The sequence below is a fragment of the Malaclemys terrapin genome, chromosome 2 (assembly GCF_027887155.1).
Source record: "Malaclemys terrapin pileata isolate rMalTer1 chromosome 2, rMalTer1.hap1, whole genome shotgun sequence".
NCBI lineage: Eukaryota > Metazoa > Chordata > Testudines > Emydidae > Malaclemys > Malaclemys terrapin.
In genome coordinates this window covers 142,704,394-142,725,485 of record NC_071506.1, presented here as the reverse complement: position 1 = coordinate 142,725,485, position 21,092 = coordinate 142,704,394, and the positions used below count along the sequence as shown (strand labels likewise).

At 64.1% G+C, this 21,092-nt stretch overlaps 2 protein-coding genes across 2 annotated transcripts; one reads left to right on the top strand and one right to left on the bottom strand.

The window, feature by feature from the left end:
* Positions 1–81: 81 nt before the first annotated feature.
* On the bottom strand, positions 82–13,561 carry LOC128832631 (N-acetylglucosamine-6-sulfatase-like). The gene is made up of 13 exons (XM_054020165.1): positions 13,369–13,561; positions 7,882–7,941; positions 7,077–7,280; positions 5,874–5,939; positions 5,183–5,281; positions 4,095–4,259; positions 3,628–3,710; positions 2,976–3,094; positions 2,581–2,684; positions 2,178–2,279; positions 1,757–1,867; positions 1,090–1,197; positions 82–748 (listed from the first exon to the last, which is right to left on the bottom strand). The coding sequence occupies exons 1-13, from the start codon at positions 13,516–13,518 to the stop codon at positions 605–607; spliced, it is 1,515 nt and encodes a 504-aa protein (XP_053876140.1). The 5' UTR covers positions 13,519–13,561; the 3' UTR covers positions 82–604.
* On the top strand, positions 12,475–20,827 carry POLM (DNA polymerase mu). The gene is made up of 12 exons (XM_054020166.1): positions 12,475–12,740; positions 14,120–14,335; positions 15,088–15,268; positions 15,501–15,590; positions 15,816–15,986; positions 16,405–16,476; positions 17,653–17,773; positions 18,216–18,348; positions 18,653–18,755; positions 18,936–19,169; positions 19,600–19,683; positions 20,600–20,827. Exons 2-12 carry the CDS (start codon positions 14,154–14,156, stop codon positions 20,684–20,686), a joined length of 1,458 nt encoding a protein of 485 aa, XP_053876141.1. The 5' UTR covers positions 12,475–12,740; positions 14,120–14,153; the 3' UTR covers positions 20,687–20,827.
* Positions 20,828–21,092: the final 265 nt, after the last annotated feature.

Genomic DNA, 21,092 nt, shown 5'->3' with positions numbered 1-21,092 from the left:
CAGCTGGGGTGGCAGGGCCGAGCCCCCTCCCCCAGGGGCCGAGCCCCCAGGGAGGAACCCGCAAACAAACAGCCAAGCCCCTTCTACTAACCAGAGTTTATTTCACCTTCATGTCACAGGGCGGGGGGAAGATCAGAGACCCCAGCAGCTTCCAGGGGGGAAGGCGGGGAGAATCATCAGGGACGGGGCAGGGATGGGGACACCAGAGGCAGGGGAGGGGGCACTAGAGGCAGGGGAGGGGTGGAGAGGGGGACACCAGAGGAGGGGAGGGGCCAGGATGTTGGGTGGAGCAGGCACAGCTACAAATGGGTGAGGACAGAAATATCCCTGAGGGCAGAGCCTGAGTCTGGGGCAAATACTCCTGCCATATGGGGGGCAGCAAATGGGGGGTGGCTGCTGAGACCCCTGTCCAGGCTCAGGCTGGGGGAGCCCCTTTATCCAGCCCCAGGGCCCCCTGGCATCCTGCGCTGGGCTCCAGGCAGCATGCGAAGGGGCCAAGGTTGGGGAGGAGGGGGGCAGGGCCCATCCAGCCCTGGGTGTTTAACGTGTGCTGAGTTGTTGGCACTCGCGGGCGGGTTCCTGGCACAGCCGGAGGCGGGCGCCCCTATGCCCGGCAGCTGGGCCCCTCGCAGGCCTGGAGCTTGATCAGCCGCTGGTTCAAAGCCTCCAGCAGGGTGGGGTCCACGCTCCGGGCCACGTTGTGGAGCTGGTGGGGGTCGGCAGTCAGGTTGTACAGCTCCACGAAGGCCTGCAGGAGGCGCACTGGTCAGTGGGGAGCCCCCACCCCACCAGGCCCGCCTAGAACACCTGGCAAACCAAGGGGCTCAACGAGCCAACGGCCTCCCTGGGGGCAGGAACCAGGACACCCTCGGAGCCCCAGATCCCCCACCAGCCCCGGCATAGGTCCAGCCCTGCCCGGCTCCCCACACAGGGGACAGGCCCAGCCCTGCCTGGCTCCCCCCACCTCACCAGGGGGCAGAACCTGCCCTGCCCGGCTCCCCGCCCCGGGGGACAGGCCCAGGCCCATGCAGCCTAGGGGGCTGTGGCCGGGGGCACAGGGCTGGCTGCAGCGCCGGGCACCCAGCTCACCTGGCGGTCGGCGAACTCGCAGTACTGCAGGCTGTGTGGGTGCAGGGCTCGGATGCAGGCATAGGTGTTGTTGAAGGCGTCTTCGCACACGCAGTCGGGGAAGCATTGCTGGGGGCCAGGGATCACCGTCAGCGCGTTACAGCCTCTCCCGCCCCCGCTGACCGCCCCAGTCCCCCCTCGTCCCCGACACCTCCTTCACCATGGACCCGCCTGCCGCTGATATCCCCCGGCCTTCTGACCACTCCACAGCGGGGGGCCCAGCCCCCACAGCCAGCTGGGCTGAGCTGTGACAGGCCATCCTTGCGGGGTGCAAGCCCTCCCCCCAGTATCCTGCAGCCAGCGGGGCCCCCAGTCCATGTATTAGGAGCTGGGAGCCAGCTCTGGGCACAAGGGACTAGCGAGCCCTGGGGAAGGAGGAGGGAGGGTTGATGGGGGCCGGAGGGGGGAGGGAAGATGCCTGAGGGGGCACCCTGGGCGCTGGGGTTCTGTGCAGGGCCAGGCAGGGTGCCAACAGGCGAGAGAGTGTGGGGGTGGTGGGGGTTTGTAAATGCCATTGTGGAGAAATCAGCTGCTTTGCATGGCACCACAGGTGGGGGGAGGGGAGGCCTGGCCCTGACTGCTCCCCCGCCGGCCCTGGCAGCAATGGGCTCGGCCTGCACAGACTCACCGATACCCCTGGGCCCAGGGCTGGGCAGGCTGGGTCCCCGTCCGGATGCCCCTCCCCTGTGTACTGCACCAGGAAATCCGCCCGCCATGTGCTAGGCGGCGCCGGCGTCACCTGGGGCCAAGCACACGGTGGTTAGACCAGCCCCCCTGCATGGAGCCCCACCCAGCCAGAGGCTGCCCCGCTCCCCACAGCGCCCCTTGCTGGGAGAGGCCAGAGCTGGGGTCACCAGAAGCTCCCCCCAGCCAGTGCTCCAGCCCCGCTCCCCACAGTGCCCCCGCTGGGGTTGCCGGGAGCTCCCCACCAAGCCAGCGGCTTCCCTGCTCCCCACAGCGCCCTCTGCTGGGAGAGGCCTGGGCTGGGGTCGCTGGGAGCTCCCCCCACAGGTTTGCCCCTGCCCCCCACGCGCCCGGCGCAGTGTCACCAGCAGCGGCAGGAAGGACTGCCCGTCCATGGCGGTCTGCGAGACGTTGAGGCCGGCAATGTCCAGGAATGTGGGCCCCAGGTCAATATTAAGGATCGGCTCCTGGGCAGGGGAGAGGAGCACAAATCACCATGAGTCCTGGGGCTGGTGGGGGGAGGGCGGGCCCTGGCCTGGTCCCTGCTCTGGCTCCAGCACGCCCGCCCACCCAGCTCCCACCCAGCCCAGCTCCGGCTGGCCTTGACGAGCAGGGGCTAACCCAGAGCAGGGCCGACAGGACCCAGGCGTCCTGGTTCCTGAGGAGGGCAGGGCTGTGGGGACAGGGAGGGGACCCCAAAGGGCACAGGAACCCAGAATTCCCATGAGCCTCGGTGGCAGCATTGCCCACCGGGAGGGTGTCACCTACCAGTCGTGTCTGGTTCGCTTTGATGCCCGGCCCCCGCACCAGCAGCGGCACCCGGATGTCAAACTCGTACAGCTGGCGTTTATCGATGGGCAGGGAGAACTGGCCTGCGGGGAGGGCAGGGGTCAGCACCAGCCCCCACCCAGGCAGCCCCCTCCCCCACTGCCTGCAGGGACCCCACGGGGGGACCCCACCCACCAGGACCAAGGGCTCAGCTGCCCTGGCACTGGTGTGACACTGGGCTCCGGGGATGGAACCAGCGACCCCTAAAACTGGAGCCCCTCTGTGCTGAGCCCACAGGCCTGGCTCCAGGGCCCCCAGCCTGGGTCCAAGGCCAGGCCGCACTGGAGGGAGCCCGGGCGTGGCGCTACCCTGCAGAGGGGTGGCCGGGGGCTCACCTGCATGGTAGCCATTATCCGAAGTGTAGAAGACATAGGTGCTGGCCAGCAGGTCCAGGGCCTTTAGTCGGCACACCACCTTCTCCACCAGGTCGTCCACAGAGAGCAGAGTCTGCCACCTGCAGGCACACGGGGGTTAAAGGCCCCAGCCCCCAGCCAGGGACCTGTTCCCACACGGGCTGCTGCACCCCAGGCCGGGATCCCTCCCCCTCCGGCCACCAGCCAGCACTGCCCCTCCGGGGCAAAACCACCACCATGGGTCCCTCTGCCCTTAGAGCCACCAATCTCTGACCAGACCAGACCCGTGTCCTCCCACCAGATATCCCAGCCCTGCCCATCCCAGACCAGACCCCGAGGCTCCGCCCCCCCCCCCCCCCCCGCTGGTACCCCCCGCCCGTCCCAGATCAGACTAATGCAGTCTCTTCCATAAATCCTCACCCTCCCCCCCCACAAGCCAGGCGGGGTCATCCATCCCTGGGCGGAAACCTGGGCCATCTCCTGACCCCCACCCAGGCCCTCTATAACCCTCCCAGTCCCCTCTCCCAATGAGTCTCCCAACTCTGCCCCCTCCCAGCCAGCTCAGCTGCCTCCGGCTCTGACCTGTCCTGCACTGGGCTCCCTTTGACCCCCCCGCGGGGTGCAGCCCCCTCACCTCTCCCTGTAGACCTTGTCCAGGAACTCGATGGACGTGTTGGCCATGGGACTTCTGGCCTGTCTCACCAGCCAGTGCTTGTCCTGCAAGGAAGGGGGGGGGGGTTATGGGGGGAGCATCTCTGACTCCCCAGCCCGGGGCACAGCCTGGGAATGAGGCTCAAGTCCCCGCAGGGCCAGCTCAGTCCCCCCTCCTCCCATAACCTCATCTGCCCCGAGGGGCCATCACCAGCGCAGGGGACTGCATGGCCACGGTGCTGGGGGCAGGGCTGGAGAACAGAGCGTGGGCTCCTGGTGCCCAGCCCCGTGATCACACCACTAGCCCACAGCCCCCCGTGACAGCAGGCGTTTGCCCGATGGGGTATCGGCCACACCAGGGGAGAGACCCACCCCCACCCCGGCCCAGCGTGGGATGGGCAGGGCTGCAGGATGCTGGCACGGCGTGGCGGGCGCCTCGTCCCCATTCACCTTGCCGTGGACGTTGAAACTGCCGTTGCGGGGTGCCTTGGTGGTGTTGTAGGCCGTGGCGTAGCCTGGCGCCGCGGTCCAAGGGGAGTGGGAGGCGGGCGGGGCCAGCACCATCAGGAAGGGCGGGTGGGACCACTTCTGCAGGAATTCCAGGCTCCGATTGGTCTGCAGGCAGGAGGGCAGAGACCAGGGAGGGGATGGAGGTGGAGAGCTGTGGGCCAGTGGGGGCGGGGTGGAGCTGTGGGGGGAGGCTTGTGTCACCCCTCAGCACCCGCTCCAGCCAGGGATCAATGGGGTTCTGCGGAGGCCTCCCCCACCCCTACTGGGCAGCCATGAGAGGCGGGTGGGGTGGGGTGGGGCAAGGCTGGGGAAGGGGGGTGGGAGGAGTGCGGGCATTCCTAGGAAATGTCAAGTTTTGTCAAAAAGCTGAAATGGGGAATATTGCCCAGGGGCGATGCCACCGCGGTGCCTCCTGGGAGCTTCAGTTCAGGCAACCGTCCTCCCCATGGGCTGGGCTCCCCGGTTAGACTACATCTCCCATGATGCACCACGGCCTCCTCTCTTGGCAAGGGAAGGTGGACATGGTGACTGTTGCATAGGCACAGTGCATCATGGGAGATGTAGTCCGAGAAGGATGGGTAATATGGGCAGCTCCGTCCGGTCCGCCCCTTCATGCACTGATCTAGCGGCTCCCTGGGGCAGCTGGACCCTTCTCACCTCCAGCCCGTTTACCCCTGTGTGGCCCTGTGCCCGTGCCCTGCGCTGGCGGTCGTCCCCGAGGCGTTCACAGCCCCCGGCGCCGTGTTAGGCTCAACAAGCCCAGCTCTCTGGGCTCCCCTGCTAAGATCGGCTCCTCGCAGCCCTTCTCCACTCTCTCAGCCAGGATCCCCGTGATGTTTTCATGCCCCCTCACCTCGGTGACTCGGTTATCCCCCGGTCAGCCCCACACCCAGCCGAGGAGCCCCCATTTGAAGCAGAAATCCTGGGTGGGAATGACAGGCTCCCGACCAGCCCCAGCTCCGAGCCCCTGCTGAGGTCAGCGTGGCAGCTTGGCCAGGCTGTCCAGCAGGTGCCGGGCAGAGACTCACAATGAGATCCGTGAGGTAGTCGTCCTGGTAGCTCTGCCCGTGCCGCTCCTCTCGCCCGTTCGCCGACAGGGTGTAGTTATAATAGCGGGAATTCCCTACCTGCAGGGCAACCCAAGGGGTCAGCCGCACCCAGCCTACCCGCAGCCCCCACTCCTTCACCACCCAGTGGCCCTCGCCTCGCTGCGCCCCACCCGCCCATGCACCCTGGGGCGGGGAGACTAGCTCACCCCCCCATGCAGCCATAGTGTGGCCACTTCTGGCGTGACGCATGGCAGCTGGTCTGACAGTGAGCACAGGGATGCCGCAGCGGGGCAGGAAGGAGAATCCTGGGCTGGGAGATGGGGGGGAAGACGCCAGAGAGACACTTGGTCCTTCTCTCATCACCCTCCGCCCCCCACCCCCGGGTTCCGCCCACACCTTGTCACGCAGGCTGGGAGCTCTTCGGGGCAGAGAACAGATCTGGGCTAAGCCTCCACAGCTTGGGCTCAGTCCTGGGTCCCCACAGTCCCGAGGTTACGGACAGGGTCAACTGGGGGTTACAGCGACCTGGGGCCACCATCCACCTCCCCAGACTCAGAGCAGAGGCCCTGGCCAGGGTCCCCACAAGGCCCAGCAATTCCCAGTCCTCCCCAGGTCAGAGCAAGCCGCGAGCCACAGCCCGAAGGCTGCCAGGGGCAGAGCTGACACTCACCAGGCCGTTCCAATAGCTCCAGCCCAGGGGCACATGCTGGACGCCCCCGGCCGCGGGGTGTCCGTACTGCAAAGGGGGAGAGGCCCCGGTTACACACACTCACTGCTCAGAGGACAAAGGAAACCAAGCAAGCTCCTGTCTCTGCGTCCCCCCAGCAGCGATGGAGAAGCTCCAGCAGCCAAGCACAGTCTGGGGCCATTGGCCTGCTGGTTCAATGTCCAGAGAGTCCACCCAGACACCTCTATGGCCCCGTCCACACAGCGTCCCTCGGCCTCCCAAAGGTGGATCCATTTACCCTCATGGCTCGGCTCATGAGGCAGGGCTGGGTCACTAGCCTCATGTTTCACGGGGGAAACTGAGGCAGAGAGGCCCGTGCCATGTGAGATCTCACACATGAGGTCAGCAGCAGAGCTGGGAGTAGAACCCAGGCGTCCTGACGCCTCCTGCTCTAAACATTAGCCTGACGTGGAACCCAGGAGTCCTGGCTCCCAGCCACTAAAGAGCCCTTGGGAGGCAGCCCTGATCCGGCGCCCAGCCCTGGGCTCATCCCTCTTGCTGCACAGCAATCTCAGTTCGGCCTCCACCGGCCCCCCAGTCCCCTGGGACTGTTCGCTCAGAAGCCCCTGGCTGGCTCTCGCGGGGGCCGACTGGGGCCCTACACTGCGGCTGGACGATGGGAGGTGCCGGGGAGCTTCTGGCTGCTCCCTCTGCCCCAAACAGCAACATCCTGTTGGTACTGGGCCAGATCCTGAAATCAGTGGCAAAAATCCCATTGGCTCAACGGCTGCAAGTCCCAGGCCGTTCAAACTGGAAAGTGGCCCCTGCCCTCCCCTGGAGCTGGGCCCTGGGATCCCCTGCCAGCCGCCCGGGCTGCAGTGGTGAGGTGTACCCCAGGGCATGGCCAGCCACAGCCCCTCCAGAGCCAGCCCCACCCGTAAGGGGCCTCCGTAACAGAGGTGGCAGGTGGCAAACTCCCCCCACCCCAAGGACTCTCCATCTCAAGCAGGCTCAGTCTAGGGTCTTCCAGCCCCCCCGCTCTAACCACTAGACTCCACTCCCCTAGCAGAGCTGGGGATAGAACCCAGGCATCCTGGCTCCCAGCCCCCTGCTCTGCCCACTAGCCCCAGACATAGCACTCTGGCCGTGGCCTGCCCTGTGTCACTCAGTGAGGTCTCTCGGCACCAGCAGGGGGTGCCCCGTTACCTGGTTGAGGTATTTGCCGGCGTAGAAGGTCTGGTAGCCCTGCTTCTGCAGGTAGCTGGGGAAGGCCAGTGGCTCCTGGTTCTTCTGCCAGGCCGGGCTGCTGCAGTTGCCCTCCAGGGAGTTGTTCCTCACCAGGTGGTTGTGGGGGTAGCGCCCGCTCAGGAGGCTGCTGCGGCTGGGGCAGCACAGGGGCGTGACTGTGAACTGGGCACGAGACGAACGTTCAGCCCTGGCCCCCAGCGGCTCCCCCCATCCCGGGTCTTCAGGTGCATCCCCCGGCCCAGGAGGGGCGGCCTGTCCCCCACTCCCTTTCCTGGCATCAGTGCCAGGCAGTGTTGGGCAAAGGCTGTTGTCCCGGACACTTGGCTGAGGGCTGGCAGCCCCCCCCCAGGTGCAGGCAGAGCAGTGGGCTCTGGTCAGGCACCCAGGACACTCCTGGGCCTTGAAAAACAGGGGTGGGGGGATTGAGTGGGGTCCCGGTAATCAGGCCACGAGGCACCCCCAGCCATGCGGCCACAGGGGACACCCCTCTCAGAGCCCCCCAGTGGCTCTGACCTCCAGTGCCAGGGAGCCTGTCTGCCCCCAGAGTGCTGTCTGGGCTCCCCCTTCCTGTGGTCTCAGCTCCTGGGGCAGCTCTCTGGCTCTGTCCCGGGCTAGTCCCCCTGCCCCGCACGGACAGGAGAGCAGAGGAAGAGCCATGTGTGGCCTGGTCGTGGCACATGCAGCGTGGCCTACGAGGGGGCCAGTTTGCCCAGGCTCCGGCGCGCGTGTCCCAGGCCAGTCCCCACAGCACCGTGGCACTCACCGCATTGCGGAAGGAGACACCTGCTTGGCCGATCAGGGCTTGCGTCTTCTTCATTGGAGTCTGTAAGGAGACACAGAACTAGTCACCAGCCACGAACCCAACGTGGCAGGGACAGAACAACGCCCGCCCCTTCAGGGAGACAGGGAACATACGGACCAGTCTGTACGGAGGCGAGAGAGGCATATAAAATAGTGGAAAGACTAGAGAAGGGGAATCAGATGCTCCCATCCCCCTCTTCCATAATAGCAGCACAGTTCATGAATCTATGAAATCATACAGGCCTCAAACTGTAGCCAGATTAAAAAAAAAAGAATTAGCCATTCTCTGTGTCTGAACGACACTGATGGCTTCGTTAGACAGAACACACCTTTACAAACCTGCATGCTTCAGGGCAAGTGCCAGCCACTAACTGCCAGGGGTCATAGAATCACAGAACTGGAAGGGATCTCAAGAGGTATCTAGTCTGCTTCCCGGCACTCATGGCAGGACTGAGTATTATCTAGACTAGACCATCCCTGACAGGTGTTTGTCCAACCTGCTTTTAAAAATCTCCACTGATGGAGATTCCTCAACCTCCCAGGGCAATTTATTCCAGGGTTTAACCACCCTCACAGTTCGGAAGTTTTTCCTAATGTCCAACCTAAACCTCCCTTGCTGCAATTTAAGCCCATTGCTTCTTGTCCTGTCCACAGAAGTTAAGAACAATTTTTCTCCCTCCTCCTTGTAACAACCTTTTATGTACTTGAAAACTGTTACCATCTCCCTCCTCAGTCTTCTCCAGACTAAACAAACCCAATTTTGTCAATCTTCCCTCAGAGCTCATGTTTTCTAGACCTTTAATAATTTTTGTTGCTCTTCTCTGGACTTTCTCTAATTTGTCCATATCTTTCCTGAAATGTGGCACCCAGAACTGGACACACTACTCCAGTTGAGGCCTAATCAGCGTGGAGTAGAGCAGAAGAATTACTTCTCGTGTCTTGCTTACAACATTCCTGCTAATCCAGCCCAGAATGATGTTTGCTTTTTTTGCAGCAGCGTTACACTGTTGACTCATATTTAGTTTGTGATCCACTATGACCCCCAGATCCCTTTCCGCAGGACTCCTTCCTAGGCAGTCATTGCCCATTTTGTGTGTGTGCAACTGATTGTTCCTTCCTAAGCGGAGTACTGCGCATTTGTCCTTATTGAATTTCATCCTAATTACTTCACACCATTTCTCCAGTTTGTCCAGATCATTTTGAATTTTTATCCTGTCCCCCAAAGCCCTGGCAACCCCTCCTAGTGTGGTCAGGAAGGAATTTACTCTCCAAGAGGCTCCTTGGAGCTAGGCCAGATGGACCCTGGTCTGATTCACTGGAGTGATTCCTCTGGAGCTACCCTTTGCTCTGGAAAGTGTCACTTTGACTGTCAGTTGTTTAGGAACCTGGCATCACCCTCCCCCCGCCACATGGTGCTGTATAAAGAACAACTCTCAGTAGAACATGGCAATTAGGATTAGCGATAAATGTGGAATTGTTAAAGGGGAAAGACCTTAAACCTGAGAGCTCTGAGACACCCCTGGGCATTTTGGAATGCTCAGGCTTTCCCTTGGCGTCTCTGTCTGCTACGCTCTGCCCCAGAGCTGGCTGCATTTCAGAGATGCTGCAGCTTGGTGTGTATCATTTGTGCTTTAGGAACCCTCATGATCTGCAGAGTTTAAGGCCAGACTTGGCTGGGCCCGTCGGTCACAGGTCAGATAACCTTGCCCTGAGCCCCAAAACCTGTGTCTAACTAAAGCACATGTGTCTGTCAGGTGGGTGCAACTGGGGCTGTTCTGCATCAGAGAATAACAACCTACTACTGCTACCAGCTAATTAGCAGCTAGCTCAAAGGGTAGATGCTTTACCACTGAGGGCCTGGGCTTTGACCTCCACTGAAATCCACGGCACAGGGGGGCTGACAGACCAGAGCAGAGAAAGACCCATCTGGAAAAGGGAATCTCCCTGTGACAAAGTGGGAATTTTTCATATTTTGTATGGATAGTGTATGTGCCTCAGTTTCCTCATGTGCTGCATGGTTACTAGGTGATGGGAAAAGGTTGTTTGCAGAGATCCAGGCGTGACTGACCCCTGGCTGGCTGGGGCCTAGGCCCATGGAGAGCCCAAAAGGACAATGATCACTCCAATTCCCTGGACATTTGGTACCTAGCAACTAAGGCATGGACTGACACCCTGCCCCCCACCCTGCAGGAAGCTAGCCGGGTGGGAGCAGCTGGAGAGCAAAGGGCTGCAGAGGGGCCAAGTGGGGGTGTTAAATGCGGGGCTGCAGGAAGCAGGCGTCTCTCCTGGACTGGCACCAAGAAGGGGGCAGGCAGAGGGCTCTGGGCTGACCCTACTGGACCAGGCTGTCACTTTCTGCTCCCTGTGCTAACCAAGGACTTTCTACCCTGTGTTCCAGACATCTAATAAACTTGACTGCTTCTACCACGCTGGCTGAGCGGGACTGCACTCTAGGGAAGGTGGGGTGCAGTGCTCCCTTTGGGGGTACAAGTCTCCCTCAGGTTCCAACCCAGGGGACTCGACTCGCTGCAGGGAGCTCGTGCTGTGACCCAGGGGTGCTGATGGCTCCGGGGGTCAGTCCCAGGAGGCGGGGAAGCTGAGGGGCTGGCCCCAGTGAGAGTGTAACCCTGCGGGGGCTGACACACCAAGGGGGTCCTGCAGCGACTGTTCCAGAGCCATGGAGAGCTCCCCTGTGGAGCCGGGACACCCCCAGCTCGGGGAGAGCTGGGGTCGGGAGGTGAGAGCCCGGGCTGATCTCTTAACCCCTCTGCTCAGCCCAGCGTTTGCACAGTGGGAAGGGTGGGGGTTGCACAAGGCTGGCTCTGGAGGCGCGTGATGAGGGCGATATTAAACAGCAGCTCTGAGGGCAGGGCGGGCTCAGAGCCCGGCCTGGGCTAAATCCAGAGTCACTTCAGATTGACATCGGGATCCGAATCCGACTCTGAGATCCGACTTGGGCCCAGCCACTGTTCCCTGCCTGGTCCTTGGAGTGTAATTCCCCTCCCCCACTGGCTCTGCTCCATTGATTCCCGGGCTGTCACTTGTGATTCATCCCAAGGGCAGTGCACCAGAATCAGATCCTGGCCCCCGGGCTCGGAGCTGGACCCAGAGGGGCCGAGAGCAGGAGAGGAGGGGGGTGACTGCTGCTCCCCCAAGGCTGCTCTCCCCTGCTCTAATCCCCCAGCCCACACACCTGGCACCTCTGGATCACACCCGGCACCCACCAGCGGATCTCCACTAGCCGACCATGCTCTGGCACCGAGCCCCACGGGGCCGCTCAGTGCAGGATCGGGGCCTCGGAGCAACATGCGTAAGGTGCCAAGGCGAGAGAATCGCGTACAGGCACCTACGTAACCCAGGCGTCACTAGAGATCGGGGGGCAGAGCCTCAGCTGGTGTCACCCAGCACAGCTCCAAGCTGAGGCTGCGGCCCCTGGTTGCCACATCCACCCTGCGGCGCCCAGGGCAGGATCGGTCCCTCCAGCACGTCCCCTTGCGCTCTGGCCTCCAGAGGTGTAGGCGGTGTTAAGGGGATGGAGCTGCCAGGCTGGAGCAGCAGTGAGGGCAGAGCAGCGCCCGAAGGGTTAACGTTCGATCGCCCGGCATAGAGGTGACCTGACACACAGCGCCCCAGATCAGCCATGCTCCCCGCAGCTCCCAGATGGGCTCTGGCTCAGCTGGACCCAGAGGAAGGCTCCCATCCCAGATGGCAGGACACTGGGTACTTCCTCTCAGAGTTCAGCTGGCTTGGTCCTGGTAGCCCAGGAGCAGAACCAGAAGTGGAAGGAGGAAGTGGCACGTGTTGTGCTGCCTGGGTCACGAGTGACGGGTTCCACCGAGGGCGTTTACACCCGCCGAGCATATGGGAGTGGGGTCAAGTGCTTAGAGCAGGGGGTTGGGAGCCAGGACGCCTGGGTTCATAGCTCTTTCACTGACTTACTGTGCAAGTCCATGGCCAAGTCCCTCTTTGTGCCTCAGTTTCCCCTCTGTAACACGGGGATAATGGTACTGACCCACCTTTGAGAGCCCCAGGTGACAGCGTCCGGGTGAGGGGGCCAATGGCTAGGCACAAAGGGGGAGGGGGGGCGGACTTCAGGTGTGTTTGACTCAGAGGGGCAATTTCCCGCCCTCCAACGCCACAGAGCGCAAATTCCAGAAGCCTCTGTCGACGCTCCAGTGAACCCTGGAGTGGCTCTGCACTGCTCACAGACATTCGCTCATGGATTAGCGACCATCAGCTGCCTGCCAAGGGGAAACTGAGACACATGGCGGGGAAGTGACTTGCCCAGGATTGCTCAGTGGCTGGGCTGGGATCAAACACCAGGTCTCTAGGGGGGCTGTGAGGTTAACCATGAGACCCGTCCTTCCCACCACGACGGTCGGACAGCCCCCTCCCTCCATCATGCTGAAGCTCCCAAGCATGCCAATGATGTTCAGTCATCAACCCTGCACAGCTGCAGGATTTCCGTGCCTTCCCGGGGCAGACGGACCCCACCACGCGCCCACGCGGAGCACCGCGCTTCGGAGAGCGATTCAGACCCCACTTTTCTTCCAAACAGGGGCAACCCCCTGCCTCCTCCCCCCGGGGTCGGCAGAGCTGCCAGCTCCGAGTTTGAACCGTCTGCTGCTTCGGGGTTAACCACGCGTTAAGTAAACCCTGTGCAGCTGCACAGAACGCGCCAAACACCCCAGCTCCTGTCACACACCAGCGACTCGAAACAACCGCCAGGCTGGGACCGACCAGCGCCCTGACTGGGATTAGGATGGACACAGCCCCCCTCTGGGAGACAGCCCCACCCTGAAGAGCTCACAGTCTGAACAGGTGAGAGGGGAAACCGAGCCGGGGCGGTGAAGTAACTTGCCCAAAGCCACTGGCAGAGGCGGGATTAGAACCCAGCTCTCCTGGCTCCAGGACAGTGCCCTGGCTAGGGGAAGTTTGGCACTATCTGGGTCAGTCCCACTGCGGCGGGGGTGGGCGGCGTGGCCGGGCAGTAGCATTGTGTGTTTACTGTGTCCCCAAGGGCCCATGACACGCCTAAGCCATGGTGTGGCCATGCAGCGGGGCTGGGCCCCGATTGGAACCCCCTGGGCCTGTGACGTGGGGGGAATGTGGCTCTATCTATCAGTGTGGATAGAACCGTGTCAGCTGCACCCCCAGTCTTAGCTCATAAAAGGGGTCCCCCCAGCTCTCACAGGGGCCCAGAAGCCACTGATCCTTTGCAAAGGGGGGCAACTATGGGACCATGCCATGGCTGGGTGAGCAGTGCGACAGGGGCCGTGACACGAGGAGCACACGGGTGGGTCTGGCAGCATGGATGGGACCATGGCATGTGTGACCATGTTACAGGGCCCGTGACATGGGGCACACACAGGTGGCTCTGGCAGTTCAGGCCGGGGAACGGTGCCCACACTCTGTGGCCTGGGAGGGGCTGGTGGCCCCGGGCACTTACCATGCCCCCGATCTCCGTGTCCTGATCATCGGTCAGGATCAGCACGATGTTGTGCGGGCTCCGCCGGCCCCCTCCTGCTGCGCCCCCCAGCACCAGCTGCCAGGCGGCGCTCAGCACCAGCAGGGCAGCCCAGCTCGCCGGGTGCCCCATGGCTAGGCTGCGCCCCGCTGGCTGCACGGCCCCGAGCCCCCTGCCCAACCCCTGCCCCCGAGCCCAGCCCCCAGCGCACTTTCAGGAAGCGCAACTTTGCCGGTCATATGAGAGTTGCAATTGCACAAATCACCACATGCTCGGCCCCGCCCCCTGGCAAGCCCCGCCCAGGCCCCGCCCCTGACGGGGGGAGGGGCGCAGGAGAAGCAGCGGCCCGGGCTCGCAGGCGTGGCTATATTTGCATAAGGGGCGCGGCTGCGCTTGGCTCTGACCCACGTGGGGCGGGGGCGTTTCCGCCTCAAGCTCACGCGGCGCTTATGAGCTGGGGAAGTTTGGCTGGGGGGGGTACACAGGACCCCTCCCCCCCATAGAGTCCCCCATTGCTCCCTCCCCTTGACCCGAGCCCCTGCTCCAGCCCCCCATAAACCTCCATGCAATCCCCTCCCCCAGAGCTCCCATATAACCTCCCCCTAGCCCCATAAGCTGCCTGTTCCCCACAGCCCTGGCCTGCCACCGCCCCCACTCCCTGACCCTGCTGAGCTTCCAGGGGGCCCCGCTGTGTGGGGGACCCTGTCACTGACCCCCACCTGTGTCCCCCCAGCTCCCTGCCTGGCCTGCCCGGGGTCCTGCTGGCCATGGCCCTGGTGCCCCTGAAGAGGAGGCGAAGGGCCCCGTCCCCACCAGCTGGGCCCCCGGATGCTGGGCGCTTCCCTGCTGTGGTCCTGTGCTTGGTGGAGAAGCGGATGGGGGCCAGCCGCCGGGCCTTCCTCACCCAGCTGGCCCGGGCCAAGGGCTTCCGTGTGGACAGGGCCTATAGGTGAGAGAGATCAGCTTCCCCGGGCTGAGGGGGAGATGGGGCAACACCCACAGACCCCAGAGCTGTTGCCAGTCATCTCCCCCCAGCCTCACCCCAGCCTCACCCCGTTGACCCCTTGCAGCCCTCTGTAGCCCAGGGAGAGCAGCTGGCCAGCCTGGGCAGGACAAGGCACCTGTGACTCCAAGGCCTGGTAAAGCCCATACGGGCTGGGTGGCCCCGGCTACGCCCCTTCCCCCGCTCACTCGTCGGTGTCACCCTTTACTCCTCCTCCCCCAACCCAGGGTTCCTGGGGCCAAGAGGGGAGGGGCACCCTGATGGCACCAGGCTTGGCCAGTGCCGCCCCTGGCCTGATCTCCCCCGAGCTGAGTGGGGTGACACGGGAGGGGGGGGGTGACCTGGTTGGGACACTGGGTCTGGCACCTAATGGATCCAACTGAGTCTGGGCAAGACACTGGTGGGTCCAGGTGGGTTGGATCCCCCTTAGCTGGTACTGAGAGGTGTTTGGAAAAACCTACTGGGTCTCTTCCCTCCCCATGAGATCCCAGGGTTGGGACAGCAGGGGCTGTGGGTCGGGAGTGAGGGGCACCGGCAGAGCTGTGGGGATCCCAGGGCTGGGGTAAGTGGAGGGGAGAGCCATGCTCTGTCCTAGCCTGAGCCCCCCAGACTCACGTCGCTCCCCCAATTCCCTCCTGGGGTCCCAGCCTGATGTCCCCTCTCCTCCCTTTCTCCCCCGCCCGGTGGCGGCTCCCCAGCGCCGCAGTGACCCACGTGGTGTCGGAGCAGAACTCTGGGGATGAGGTGGCCCGGTGGCTGGAGCAGCAGCGGGAGGAGTGCGGTGCTGGGGGGGACCCCGCCCTGCTGGACATCAGCTGGTTCACGGAGAGCATGGGGGCCGGGCGGCCCGTGGAGATCGAGTCCCGGCACCGCCTCAGGGTGAGCTGGGCCTGGGGGGAGCCAGGGAATGGGGTGGGGGATCCCATAGAGAGGGCACAGACAAGAGTAGCCCAGCAGGGGGCACTGCGGGGAGCAGGGCGGGGGCTGGTTATGAGGCGCTCCTGGCACCTGAGCAGGAAGGGGAGATGGGAAATGCTGGGGGTTGGGCAGGGTGAGGGTCTCCTGGGTTCCTGGCACTGACCCCCCCCCCCTCCCCCACTCTCCTCCCCAGGTGACCGCGCTGGCTCCACTCGGGCAGCAGATGGCACCGTATGCCTGCCAACGCCGGACCCCGCTTCTCCACAGCAACCAGCCGCTGACGGTACAGGCTGCCCCCTGGGGCTGGGACCCCAGGACTCCTGGGCGGTTGAGGGGGCACGTTCTGGGGGTGGGAGCTGGGGCAGTACGGGCAGGGGAGGCGGGAGTTGAAGCTGGGGGAGGGGATTGGTCCTGGGGGCGCTCAGAGGCACTTGGGGTTCCCCTGGCTGCCCAGGGGCTGAACTCCATTTCCTGGTGCCCAACGGGGGGTGACTCTGCTCTGTCCCAGGAGGCGCTGGAGACCCTGGCGGAGGAGGCGGGTTTCAGCGGCAGCGAGGGGCGCAGCCTGGCGTTCACCAGGGCAGCCTCGGTGCTGAAGGCCCTGCCCGGCCGGCTCAGCGCCCTGGAGGAGCTGGGGCCTCTGCCTGGCATTGGGGAGCACTCCCGGCGGGTCATCCAGGTAACGCGCACGCGTACGCACGCACGCCCCACAGGACCCTCAGGAGCCAGGCCTGGGGGGTGGCCTGATCTGGGGGTACTGAACCTGAGAGAGCCAGAGAGATCCTGCAGCTCCCCTGCCATCCCTGCTCCCCCCCGCTCTGACCCCCCCTCAGCTCTGACCCACAGCTCCCTGCCATCCCTGCTCTGCCACCCAGCTCTGCCAGTGCCCCTCAGCCCCGACCAGCAGCCCCCTGCCATCCCAGCTCCCCCCAGCTCTGCCAGTGCCTCTCAGCCCCGACCCACAGCCCCCCTGCTGTCTCAGGTCGGATTTGGCACCAGGGTGTCATGTCCTGCAGCGAGGGGCTGGGCTGAGGGCACTGGCTCAGGCCCCATGGAAGGGGGCAGGCGCTGGGCTCAGGGCTGTCTCTCTCGGGCAGGATGTGCTGGAAGATGGCGTCTCAGTGGAGGTGGAGAGAGTGAAGCTGTCGGAGAGGTACCGGACTATGAAGGTACCAGAGCTGGGTGGGGCTCGTGGGATGTGGGACCGGGTGCTGTTGGGGGGTGGCCTGGGGGCCTGGCACAGGGGCCTGGCTGCTGCCCCCTGCTGCTTTGAATGAATGTCTGACGCCCCACGCTGCTCGTGCTCCGTGGATGGGGTTGGGAGGGTGGGTTCTGACCCAGAGGGGCGTGGTGCCAGCCTGTGCCACGGGGCTGGAGCTGGGGATTGGCTCGGACTCGGCAGCCCTCAGATTGATGCTGGCGTCCGAGTCTCCCGGCTCCATCGCGTTGCTTGCCCCCTGGGACCCTCCCCTGGCATCTCTATCACTCTAGGCTCAGTCGCCCTTCCCAGCCCGGAGCTGCCTCATCCGCTTGTGTGGAGCTTCATTCCACCCTGTTGGCGCCGCTCTGCCAGCGCTGCCCACCCCGTCTGCCCGCGCAGGCTCCCCCTGAGCTCCCACGTCTCTGCCCCCGGGAACCCTGGCTGGTCCAGCGGGGGCTGGACTAGGCGATCTCTGGAGGCCCCAGCCCGGGGCAGCTGGGGCTCGGTTCCCCTTCGATCCTGAGCTCTGAGTGCAGGGGGTTGAGCTGGGGGCTGGCGTGGGGCACACACTGGGCTGAGCACACGCTGTGCATGGCTTCAGATGTGGTGGTCACTGAGCTGGGGATTCGGCGGCTGCTCCCCGCTGCCCTCTGGTGGCTGCTTTAACCTCCTGCCGGCTCCAGTGGATTTATGGGCCCTGGCCATGGTGTTGAAAAGGCTTAGACCGGTTCCCTCCTGATGGGACTGTGGGTCAGCCATGACTAGACCCCATAGCATGTCTATTTCAGCCTCTCAGTGAGGGACCTTCCCGGTACAGGCTGGAGCTATAAGGTGTTTGATTGACAGGTTAATTATATGGTAGAGATGCCAGCTGAGCTGAAGGGGGATCCCCGTTAGCAGTATAGGGCACAGGACACACACCTGAGCAATTACTAGAGACATGAAACACTGCTGGGAAGCTGGCACTAGCTCCCAGGTCTCCCAGCTCCTCTGATTCGGTTTCCTGAGCTAACGGAGCACTCCTACGGCTGCCATTGGTCGTAGCTGCTTTATCCTGGCTGTGAGTGCAGCCACTGGGGGTGACATTGCACTGGTTCAGGCACAGCCAGCACCACCTGGAACCGTCTGGCTCCTGTCTCCTCAGCTCTTCACCAAGATCTTCGGGGTTGGGGTGAGGACGGCCAGCCGGTGGTACCAGGAGGGGCTCCGGACGCTCGTGGATCTGCAGGAGCGGAACACCAAACTGACCAGGCAGCAGCAGGCAGGTGAGGAACTGCGGGAGAAGCACCAGGACGGGCTGTGACACATCGAATAGGGGCTCTGCCCATAGGCTGCTGGACACGGACACACGCTGTGGGTCCCTCAGGCTTGTTCCTGGCCTGCACTGCCTGGCATTGTCCCACGGGCCCTCTGCGCCCTGGCCTGGACTCTGCAGACCTGGGAAGGATGAGTCCCCTGGGGCAGGGAGACATGAGCCGGGCTGAACCTGGGGTGCGGCTAGTTTGGTATTTGGGGCCCCCAGTAGCTTTCCATGGTGGCCGTTAGCTCCTGACGCGAGGCACTGACCCCGGCAGCCTCACAGCCAGCGCCGTAGCAGCCCATGCAGCGGGGCTTGGGGCAGACCTAAGGGAAGGGAACCTCGCACCCGTCTCCCGGCCGGTACCTCGTGCCCTGGGATCCTGAGCGACCCCGGCGGTTCTCCTGCAGGGCTGCGGCACTATGAGGACCTCAACACCCCGGTGGAGCGTGGCGAGGCGGAGTCCATCAGCCGGATGGTGCAGGAGGCTGTGCAGCGGTTTCTGCCCGGAGCCTCGGTGACGCTGGCCGGCGGGTTCAGACGGTAACGGGCTGGGGGCCTGCTGCCTCCCAAGTGGCAACGGCAAAGAAAGAACCAACGTCAGGTCTCCCTGGGAGCATGCGCGTGTGGGCAGCCATGCTCTCCCCAGCATGCATGGCCTGTGTGTGTGTGTGTGGCAGGGGGGGATCCCAGCCCCAAACCAGACAGGCCCCCACCTCTTAAACCCCCTGGGCACGAGAGATCCCTGCCGGCCCTGGGACGTACGGCGCCCCCTCTGGAGCTGACCTGGCTACTGCTGGGCTGGGCTCTACGTGCTGCTGAGTGATCTTCCGTTTCTCCCCCGCAGGGGGAAGCCACGCGGCCACGACGTCGACCTGCTCCTCACGCATCCCGAGGCTGGCAGAGAGGCGGGGCTGCTGAGCCGCGTCGTCAGCTGGCTGGACAGCCAGGTGGAGGAGGGGTGGGATGTGGGGGTTCAGATGGGGGGGGGGGGGGGAGAGATCCCAGCTCTGGGAGGGGAGTGGGGGCTGGTGGTTCGGGGTCAGCACTAGGCGGGTGGGGTGGGCAGCCCTGGAAATACCCCATGTGCCCCACGTGGCTGAGGTGCTGTCTGTCTCTCTCCCCACCAGGGTTTGATACTCTATCAGCACAGCCAGGAGAACAGCTTCGCGCTCCACGAGGGCCCCGAGCCGCCCGGGGGCAGGGACGTCCTGGACCGATTTGAGAGGTGCTTCTCCATATTCCGCTTGGAGGCGCAGGGGCACCTGGGTGCTGTCCGAGGCTGGAAGGCCGTCAGGGTGGACCTGGTCGTGGCTCCAGTCGATCAGTTCCCGTTCGCTCTTCTCGGCTGGACTGGCTCCCGGGTAGGTGACTGGCCAGGGCAGGGGGAGCTGAGACACGTGGGCGAGGGCCGGACCTCTGGATCCTGGCATGGCAGGTGCCAGAGATGAGCCAGCCCCTACAGGGGAGGCTTTGGGTTCTAGATCCTAGCCCCGCTCCGGGGGGCGTTCTAGATTTGAGCCCGTCCCACCCTATGGCAGGGTCCTGGGGGGGTTTAGATCCCTGCCCTGCCCGTGCTGAGCTTTGAATCCAGATCCATGCAGCCCTTTCCAATGGGCCAAACGCCCCCTGAGTCCAGACGCCCCATGTGCAGGGGAGCGGAGATCTGAACCTGGGTCAGCGCTTCCCAGCTGGGTCTGAACCAGACCCCTGGGGCCCTGAACTCTGGCTCCGAGACCCTCAGCCTGCCAGAGCGACCGGCGCTAACTCCAGGCTCTGCGCCCTTCTCCCCAGCACTTTGAACGCGAGCTCCGGCGCTTCGCCGGCCATGAGAGGAAGATGGTCCTGAACAGCCACACCCTGTACGACACCAGGCTGGTACGGTGCTGCGCGTGGATGGGGACGCGGGGCTGAATGGATGGGGGTGCGGGGAAGCCTGGTCTGGGGTTTGATCCTGCCCCTGGTGGTGATGTGCCTGCAGAGACCCGGCCCCCATAGGAGCCCCACCCCCAGGCAGGTGGTTGCATCCTTTGCTCTGCAGGAGGGATCCCCAGGCCCTCGCTACCCCTCCCGAGGGGCACCAAGGTGCTGGGCCCTACCTACAACCCCTGCATGCCCTGGCACTGTCCTCTCCCAGATGCCTGCTCCCTGCCGGGCCTGCCATGAACCGACTCCCCAGGCATGGGCAGCCCAGTGATTGACAGGTCTGGATGGAGGGTCCCCGACCTCGGGGAGCAGCGAAACCCACGGTCCCTCTCACCCGGTCCAAGGGGGCAGCAGCCCTGGTATGCCCGGCGTAGCCCCAGCACGGCTGAGCTGACAGCGCGGGAAGCACTGGCCCCAGGAAAGCGCGGGGTGCGTGTGGTTTGGTGGATCCTCTGATGGTTGGGGACCCCCCTGCATGTGGAGGGGGAGAGTCGTGTGGCCGGTCCTGCGTGGCTTGCAGCGCGATGGGAGTGACAGTGGCCATGACCGGTGCTTGCCGGGACAGAGACAGATTCTGGCCCCCTCCCCGGGCTCTCGCTGGCTGCCCATCCCCAGGAGGTGGGGCAATGGGGAAGGCAGCCAATCAGAGTGGCTTTCCCTGCACAGTGCTGAACTCCCCAGGCACGGGGAGCTGATGGCACATGGTGCCTCCGGGGCGGGACATCGGTGTGGGGGGCTGAGCAGTGCGGTAGCAGGGTCTGCATTAGCCCAGCTCCAGCTGCTGCGTAAGGACCCCCAACCTGCCCTGCAAGCTGGGATCGCCCCAGGGAGCTGCTCTCAGCTCGGGCACTGGTTTCTTTCCGTCCAGAACCTCTTTCTACCTGCTGCATCCGAAGAAGAAATCTTCCAGCACCTGGGCCTGGAGTATGTGCCACCCACGCAGAGAAACGCCTGAGCCCGGGACGTGGGGTACGTGCCCCCCCAGAGACCCTTCACTGCACAGGAATGCCCTCTCCAGCCCCGGAAACGCCCCCTACTGCCACCCGTGCTGGCTGACTCGTGTGTTCCCCAAGTGACCCAAGAGCTGATCAATAAACCCCTGGCCCCGCACTCCTGGCTGGCTGGTTGCTTGGTGTGGGGGAGGGGGGCGCCAGCAGCTCTGCAGGTCACGGTTCCTCTCTGCCCCCCACCCACGCTTGCCAGCAGGGCTCTGTCTCCCTCCGTGGCAGCAGCAGAGGGATGGGGTCCCCTGGGGGTGGGAGTAGGGCCAGGCGGCTGGGTGCCCAGGTGAGAGGGGAGTCCAGGGGGCAGTCTGGGGGGGGCGGGGGATTGAGTCCAGGGACTGCGTACAGCCGGGGCAC